The 9,479-nt window shown below is 39.2% G+C and overlaps 1 protein-coding gene across 1 annotated transcript; it reads left to right on the top strand.

Annotated features, from left to right (window-relative positions):
• Positions 1-301: 301 nt before the first annotated feature.
• LOC145792227 (uncharacterized) lies at positions 302-4,741 on the top strand. Its single transcript, XM_082873022.1, has 7 exons — positions 302-706; positions 2,517-2,673; positions 2,798-2,854; positions 3,013-3,151; positions 3,736-3,840; positions 4,066-4,256; positions 4,494-4,741. The coding sequence occupies exons 1-6, from the start codon at positions 390-392 to the stop codon at positions 4,212-4,214; spliced, it is 924 nt and encodes a 307-aa protein (XP_082729148.1). The 5' UTR covers positions 302-389; the 3' UTR covers positions 4,215-4,256; positions 4,494-4,741.
• The last annotated feature ends 4,738 nt before the right edge of the window (positions 4,742-9,479 follow it).

Here is a 9,479-nt window from a genome sequence, read left to right as displayed (position 1 = left end):
ATGTTAGTATAAGTCCATGTTGCATTCTATATGACATTTTAGCCATATTGCATTGCGTATGCCATTGCCTCGGTTTGCGTGCCCGTGTGCACGCATTTCGAGGCACTTCATTTTCATCCATCGGCCTCTTATGTGAGTGTGGCTGAGGCTCTCTCATGTTAGTATCACTACTAAAAAATTGACCTTTTGCGTCTATTTTTTTGCGACGGCCTGATTAGCCGTGGCAAAAAAAAAAAAAAAAAAAACTACGACACCATAAGTTAGTAAATGGTCCTATGTTTCATTTATTTGCGCCCTTTTCTTTGCCCTAGCAGACTCACTCAACTCTCTCTCTCTCGTTCTTGCTTTCTGTGTCGCTCTCCCATCGTTGTCTGAAGAACTCCACCAGTATGAATCTCTCCCTCGATCTCTCAATCTCTTGGTTTCTGTCTCGATCTCTTAATCTTTCTTCCTCTCTTGATCTCTCAATCTCTCTTTCGCACAATCTCGCTCTTTCTTTGTGTCTGTGTATATCTCTCGCTGCAATTTGCGCGGTTCATCACAGAGAAACCCTAACTTTGCTAGTAGACCGCAATGAAAAGGTCTCTTGGAGTTCTCAAATGCAGCAGAGTAAGCTCACCTATCATGCATTTCATCTATCTCAAAATTCACTTACATTGCGCACATACACAGAGATTGTCTTTGAGCTTCATTGTGTACAAATCAGGTACCAACTCTCTTCAAATTTCCTCTGTTTTTTCTATTCAGTTTGTTTCGATTTGTTTCATATATGTACTCGATCTGGTTTTGTATCTAAGAATTCCTTTGTTTTTATTTTTTGCACTATAATAATACGTTTTTTTGTTGATTTGTTTATTCTCATTTGAGTTTGAAATTACGTTTGATCTGGTTTTGTAGATCAGAGTTCTTTGGTTTATTGTGATTAATTTAGTTATGTTTAGATTCAGTATTTGCTAGTCAAATTGATATGGATCACAATAATATGATTGCAATTCTTTGTAATTTTTTCTAGCGTTAGTCAAATGAAGTTTGAATGATAGGTACTCTTTGAACTACTTGGATTGATCAAATTACAATGACAACTTATGATTAAATGTCTGTCTGGTTATGCTGCTTGTTTTTTTCACATTCAGATTCCAACTCTGTCAAAAGTTCCTTTGTTTTTCTATTCAGTTTGTTTTGATTTGTTCTCATTCTATTTTGAGTTCATATCTGTACTTGATCTGGTTTTGTAGCTCAGAATTCATTGTTGTTTTATTTTGTTTAAAAGAGTCCCAAAAATCTGTGTTCTTTTCACTGACATAAAAATAAAATAAAATAAATAATAAAAAAATTATTGGGGAATTGTTTGACTTGTTGTGGAATGCATCATGTTATGTTGTTAGATAGTTTTTATTCATGATAATGGACTTGTATGCATCCATATATGCTTTCTAACATTTTGTCTAAATTTTGCTTGGATGAAGAGAACAAGTAAATTTCTAGGTTTTTATCAGTTTTCAATTGACAATCCAATGTTCTATGTTGATACAATTGCTTTGTTTCCATTTATAGTTGTCCATATAATAAAAACGTGGAGGAGCCTTGTCTATCATTCCCAACTAATTACAAAAAAGGTTGTGGATGAACTAATTGGGGCTAATCCAGTTGGGCAAAACTGGTTCACCACAAAATCAAGGATTTAAGTCTTGTCACACACAAGACTTCCCTCCCCCTAGCTACGACCTCTAATACATAAAAAAAACAAAAAAAAAAAGGATTTAAGTCTTGCCACATACAAGACTTCCCTCCTCCATTACCATTTCTTGAACTCCCCATATATATGACATAAGGTTGCATTATGATATGAACAGCTCTAGGTAGTGATTAAATACAAATTTATTTAGCTTTTGTACGGTGTCCGATAGGTTTATGTGCTCTAGGTAGTGATAGGGTTTCTTATCTTCTATATGTTAATTTCTACAATATATACATATATATATTGATTTCTATAATGGATATTGAAGTCTTATTCTCTCTACTGTAGAGTAAAGCAACTGTCAAATGTAGAAGATAGGAAGCGCATTAATCTCATCCACCTTAAATGGAAAAATAAGAAAAAGTGCCCATACATTCAATAGAAGGGAAGTTACATCCCTGATGATGATACATTTAATAGAAGGGAAGTCATTCAGTAAATACACATGGTGTCTATTTCGTTGTAATTAGAAGTGCTTATCAATTATCACTTTGAGCTGGGAATATTTTAGAAGTAAATACAAGCATTAGCACACAATTAGCATAATATAATTACCAAAAGATTTCCTACAACGTAAATACAAGCATTAGCACACAATTAATATAATTGGAAGGAATTAATATCAAAAGAATGCAACATCTCCTATATTAATCAACATAATTATGCAATTTTGGGCATTCATCAGTAACCTATCTTGGATGAAATTACTTTTGCATTAATGAGGCATTATGAGCTGAATTTTAAAACACAGGATTCTTCTTTATTTTTTATTGCTTAGATCTCTAAAAATGCAGGACTTTAGGAAAAGTCAGGAGCCTGCTGTTCAAAAGCTTAAGGAACCTATCTTGGATGAAATTACCCATGCATTAGTGAGGCGTTACGAGCTGAATTTTACTAGACAAGATACGTCTTCTCTCTGGTTTTTGTGCAAAGAGGTAATTATTATTTGTCATGCCTTTTCCTTTCTTTTTGTCTTTCTCTGCAAAATTCTAAACAAATAATTCTAATCTATATGATTTCGTCGTTGGTAACTGTTCATTTGAATTTTAAATTTGTCAGGAAGCATCTTTATTGAATATAACTGACCGAGCTTGTGCTTCGTTCACTCCATCTGAGGTACGTAGCTTTGCTGTTTATTTACCTGTTGTGGAATCTATTGTCCCCTCTGTTTCTGTGTAGGCTATCCACTAATTTGTGCAAATTTTGTTGTTGCCAGTACCATGGTTTGTTTCTTGCACAGTATACACTAACTTGCCCAATATATACATTTTTAGGTTGCTTTGCTGGAGTGGACTGATGATTTGGGACTGTTCATATTAAAGGGTCATGGTAATGCGTTAAACTATAGGATGGGAGTGCCATTGCTTGAAGATGTTGTTCAGTCCATTGAACAAGCTATTAAAGCCAAGGACGGTTAGTAAACCAAATTAATTCTGCTTTTGCAGTTTTGTTGTCTTACACCCTTGTGCTGTGTCCTTTTCTCACAGCACACAATGGCTGAACGTTTTTGGCTGGAGGTCAGAGATGTCTAATAGAATAATATGGACAGGAATGACTTAATGGAATGATTTTATTTAGATTTCATTCTTTCCTCTTTATTATGGACAGGAATGACTACAATTGATTAGTTGGCTGATACTGAACTCAGCTCCAATAACATAATCTTACTGGAAACTATGTGATGTCAGTTCTAGGAAATTCAGCCCCTGGTCGTATAAGTGGGTCTCATTAGTTCATTAATTCTTTAATCTTGTTAATGATTTTTCACCGTCATTGTGGTTGTTTGCTATTAATGCTATTGCATCTATTTCAAAACTAGGACACTGGCGTCTGTTTCAAGACTCATCTGAAAAATTAAATGTCTCGTTTAATTGGAAGTCTTCATGGCTAATGCTGGGAACAAAAGGAAAAGGAAAGCAAATGAATGTTTCACATAATAAAAAAGTGATGCAAATGATATGTTACTTGTTCATAATCTACGCCTTCTGTTACTGTAGAAGAACATGCTCCTGGCAGTTACGAAAAGGCAAGACTGCGATTCGCTCATGCAGAGACTCTGGTTCCATTATCATGTCTTCTTGGGCTCTTTCTTGAAGGATCTGGTGAATACTTTCATTCTCATATTTGAATCTCTATCTATTATATGATGGTTACATGTATGCGTTTCTTTTCTTTTTTTCATTTTATGGGGTTTGAAGGTTTTTTGTTTTTGGGGAGGGGTGGAGATCTGGAGGAAATCTTGATAATCCCCAATGTGTTTCTATTTCTTCCATATGACTTGTGCTCGTGTTGTGTCCTCACTAGGCATTATTTGTTGAATATTTCAGAGTTTGAAAAAATACAGAAGGAACAGCCTTTGCAACTCCCTCCAAAGCCTCCACATAGAAGAAATTGGAGAGGCAGTACGGTGGCGGCTTTTGCTGGGAATAATATGCTGGCACTTTATAGTTGTCCGGACAAGTCTTCAAGCAAGTAATTTGTTCAAGTTCTACATAATGAGCGCCTCGTTCCAATGCCAGTAAGCTTTTGTTGACTAATTTTTCGAAATGTCATAGATCTTTGTTCTTACTGACCTCTCATCCATATCTAGGAAATGGTAGTCATGTGACCTAAAACCTATTTATAAGAAACCCACTGATAATATCTCATCCATATCCTCTTAAAGTTCGAATCCCATGGGAGTGATTAAAATTGATAATTTTTATTTTGGCAGTATATAATTTTGTCATTAATGCCTGAAATTTTTGTTGCATAGGTGCAATGTGGTGATGTGGAACTTGAAAAGGAAATTGATGAGAAGATTGGCCAGTTCATTGATAGAGTGGAGAAACACCCGAGTAAGAAAATTGATGAGAAGATTAGCCAATTCTAGATTGTATTTTTTTCATAAAAGAACTTTTTTCACATTTTTAGTTGTAATAACTTTCACATATGGCTCAAATTTTGAGACTCAAATGGAATGTTCAATTAAACTATAATGCTATATTGTCTAAATTCTTGTCATTGCTATTCTTAGAGTACTTAACGCTACACTTTTATGCTTTTTTATTTATTTATTTTTTGCGACGGTAACAAGGTGGTCGCCAAAAATCATGTTTGTGTTTTTCTTTATTTTTTGCGACGGCAAAATAGCGGTCGCCATAAGTAGTTTAGGTGGTCGCAAATAATTTGCGACCGTTGCTTTGCCGTCGCAAAAAGTATTTGCCACCCCCATATTCGCGACTCCCATTTGCCGTCGCATGGGCCGTCGCAAAAAGCCTTTTGCGACTGTTTTTTATTATTTGCGACGGTTTATAGCGGTCGCAAAAAGTGTTTTTTTTAGTAGTGTATAAGTCCATGTTGCATTCTATATGCCATTTCCATGCCATTGCATTGCATATACCATTGCCTCGGTTTGCGTGCCCATGTGCACGCATTTCGAGGCACTTCATTTTCATCTATCGGCCTCTTATGTGAGTGTGGCTGAGGCTCTCTCATGTTAGTGTAAGCCCATATCATATTTCCATGTTATTTGCATTGCGTATGTCATTTTCTCGGTTTGCGTGCCCGTGTGCACGCATTTCGAGGCATCTCATTTTCATAGCATTGTGCATACTAGGCCGTATCTTAGTTGCATTCATGCATATCATGCATATTGCATCGTGTTCGGGATAGGAGTTAGCCCGGGCACGGGAAACGAGGTGCGTTTCGTACTCCGAGTGACGGAACGTGTCTCAATTCCCTAGTCACCGACACTCCGGATCATCCATGATGGAGTTAGGTTCTTGTTGTGTTTACACGTGCATTCATTCTATATTAAGATGCACATTTCGACTCCTCTGCTATCATGCATCGGTATGCGTGATTGGTGGCACGAGGATCGAGGCATGCATATATCTGTGAAAATACATTGCTATGCCCCTTTCCTGCTCTCTGTTGCAGCAAATGAAGAATCAGCAAACTTCCGGAGTTTGGCGCGCTTCCCAAGAAAAATCACAAAACAGAGGCTAATTGGGGCATCCCAGTGGATTTCCGCGCAAGGCAGCCCAGACATGCATCATCCATCAGAAGCAAGGCAGTCCCTGGCTTGCACGCCAGTTTTACAGTTTTCTTATTTAATTTGTTAATTAATTAGGAATTTGTACATTATTCGGACTGTAATATTTGGACTGTAATATTCTTTTATTCGGGACTGTATATTTATTTGGATCCTCTGCGCGAGGGCATAACTGTAATAAATGTGCGTGAGTGTGATGTATGTCTTCCAACCCCACGTCTTTCTTCCCTTTTATTTATCTGCTTATGATGGTTAGATTAGGGCATATTTCAATTAGCATACAGTATGATAGCATGTTTGCATCATTCATCTGTTTTTGCATGCACCGGGCTCGGCGCATCATACTAACTGCATTGTACTTTCAATTCCAAATTGAATACATGTTAGTTGCCGCATTTCATATGCCATGTTTAGAATAGCCGAGCCTGCCATAGTTGCATTTTTGCATATGTTGCATTAGGCATTTCTGTATACTTAGGATTCATGCATGATTTCTAATAAGTTTCTGTTTTGACTTGGAGTACTCGGTAAGCTTTATGCTTTAGCATCCTTGCATGCGTGTGAGTGCTGCCATGAATAGCATGCTTGCCATGAGGCTATTTGCTTGTGTGATATAACTGCCTGAATGCCTGTGGGTGAAGGTTGGGTTGTTTAAATTGGAACAAATCATTGACTGTGAGTTTTAAGCCCACTAGATAGTGGCAAAACCATCTTTTCTAAGCCCACCCGAGAGTGGCAAAATCTGTATTTTAAGCCTACTTGCGAGTAGCAAACCATCTTTCAAAAACAAACATGAAATGTTTTGTTTCAATTCGGGCGACCCAGTCTATACTTATATGCTGTGTGCATCACATAGTAACCTAGGCTAATAACCGGAATAAGGACACACAAAGTTTTCAAAAATAGATATCATAGTTAGTAGAGACCGATCTTTGATCGGGCGAGCGGGGGTGCTCACGAAATGACCTTCCCCAATCGTACCCAAGTTCCCGAGCCGAGGCAACTTTGGTGATGACGGACACGTGGCCTTTGGCACCGAGTCAGGGTTTCCTAAATTTCCCATTAAAAAAACATTTAGGTGGCGACTCTGTATCTGGCAAAGCAGTCCATGTTTGGCACTTCTTTTCAAAAATTTGTTTCTCAAAACGATTTGCCGGATTTGGACTCTTTGGTTCAGACTTAGAACCGTGACAATTTGAGAGTCCTGAGCTGTAGTGACCCCAAATGAACGGAACGGGAGCTCGTTCCTCCCGGGGCGTTCGGGGACGTCTACAGTTTCTGGCGACTCCGCTGGGGATTTAGAGAACTTGACTCGAACTCATGATATCTGTTTTTGACTACACTTGTGTGTTTCTTTGCATTGCATTTGCATTGGTGCGCCTAGGACACCATATTTGCCATCTGCTATTCCTGAACGGTTTGCCGGAGGCTTGTCTTGTCAAGGCATGACCATAAGGCTGACCGGTTGTGGGCTCTGCCAGTATGGGAACATGAACCCCGGTTTTACCGGGGCACCCTCTTTGACCATTCGACCTAGTGCATATTCGGATCCATAGTGACCATTCCAAACTAGGACAGGTTGCTTACCCGTTTATAGGTTGTTTGAAACCGCTGTGTGCGTAGTGAAACCCTAGCTCCTGACAAAATAGGACAGGGAAACCCTACCCCAACATAGGGGTGTTTTGGCTCTCACTTATCTGTTATGTGCTTTAGAGTGCGTCTCTACAGGAATGCATGTAGCAGTATATGAGTTTGGGCATCAGGCCTGCGGGCATTACTATCAGTATTTGGGAGTCAGCTTTACCTGTGGGTATCAGACTCAGATTTGGGGCAGAATTTTGGGACAGAATTCAGTAGAGGGCACACTCATTCCACTATGCTCGTATCTGTTCAGATGGAATCAGGCTGAGATGCTGTCTGTTTTCTCTTTTGCTAGGTAGTCTGGGAACCATAGCTTCAGAAGGCTCCGATATTCCCCGAGGTTCATCGGACTTGTGCTGATAGACTTTGTCAGGTCAGAGATTCAGTTCAAAGGCAAATCAGTGTTCCTCCGCCAGAGACAGGGTAAAAAGGGCTAGTCGGGCACAAATCACCGGTTCAGCAGTTACCATCTAAAGGATTGGCGGAAGTTTTTCGGTGGCTGATGAAGATCTGCAGGACAAAGAAACAGATGTCAGAAACAGAGAGTATTAAAGACTTAAATAAAAACAACTAAGTGTTGGCTCAGGGCTCTTACCCTTGCCCTCTGAAATTGTTCGAGGAAGAGGGTAGAGGTGGACATCTTCGTCTGGGCCAAATTCCCAATTTCCCGACGCAATAACAAAGTCATCTCCAGCCCCCTTGTTGGAGTCTGGAAGGTCGGCTATAATTTTAAACTGGGCGGATCTCGGCTTAAGGTAATAAACGAAGCCCCTATCCTTCAGGTTGAGGGGACACATGGTATAGCAGTACTGAAGGTCGGCCAGGGTGATTCTAAGATTCTCCTGCCTAGCTAAGGCTATAATACCGTTAATCACCCTATATGAGTTGATAGTAAGTTGCATGGGGTTCAGCCTGTAGAAATAAAGAACTTCACGAAAAAGGGGGTGAAGTGGAAGCCGAAGTCCACATTCGGTAAAAGCTACTATAGGAAAAGGCATTGTATGATCTGTGGGCATGATGGTATCATTATCCCCAGCTAGCTTAAGGTGAACATCGGCTGGGATAGAGAATTCCTGCCTAAAGTATTCAAGTTTTGTTGGGGTATTTACCCTATGCCTCCACATACCCATTATGTCAGCTTAAAATATGTTTCAGAAGATGAGCGTTTTTAAAGGGTTACAAGAACCTCGGCAAAGACCTAGGAAAGGGCTGATAAGGCTTGTTTCAGTTTTCCCTAAATTTGAAGGTTCTACGCACAAATCCCAAACCTAAGAACTATAAAGATCAAGATCGAAGGCACAGATCTGGGACAAATACAAAAAAGAGAAAACAAAGACGAAGTTTCAGATTCAAGAACAAAGATGGACTATCAGAAACACGAAGAATACAAAGGGATAAAGGTCAAGAATTATGGCAAGAAAAATATTGAAACAGTACAAATGTTCAAAATAGGGGAGAAATCGAGCAACAAAGTAGTAATGATAAAAGCACATAAAGGAAATTAAGAATGAAAGGAAAGGATCTCACCAGAACAAATGAAGTCGGGGCAATGTTCGCCAAGCTCAGAAATCGGTTGCAACAGCAAAGAAAGCTTCACAAGAATGGGAGATTAAGGACAGTTCCAGAGGAGAGATCGAAGCAATGGCAGATTCGAAGAAGAAAGAGCTTTCGGAGAGAGAAAGAGCAAGAAATCAGAATGAAAAAGTGAAGGAAAAATAGAGGCAAAAAAGAGTTTTGACAAAAATTTGAAACGGCGGCAAAATTAGGGCAATTATTATGCCTGGAGCAACGCAGGCGTCAGACGACGCAGACAAATGACAGACAGCTTTCAGGCGCGTCACAGACACGCTCCAATGAAGACAAAACACGTGGAAAGAAACGGTTAGATATGCATGACAGCTCATGCGCGTGGGAAAGTACGATCGAAACCTTGTTCTCCGAAGAGAACACGTCGGCTGGAAGAGGATTATCTCGGCTAAACAGTTTTTGAGCCATTACTCAGAAAAGAAATGTTGAAATGTCGATATAGGTTCCATCACCTCAGAATGCCGAGGTAATAGAACC

Source organism: Camellia sinensis, chromosome 6 (genome assembly GCF_055761805.1).
Source record: "Camellia sinensis isolate YWXY chromosome 6, ASM5576180v1, whole genome shotgun sequence".
Classification (NCBI taxonomy): Eukaryota; Viridiplantae; Streptophyta; class Magnoliopsida; order Ericales; family Theaceae; genus Camellia; species Camellia sinensis.
This window is presented reverse-complemented; position numbering and strand designations above follow the sequence as displayed.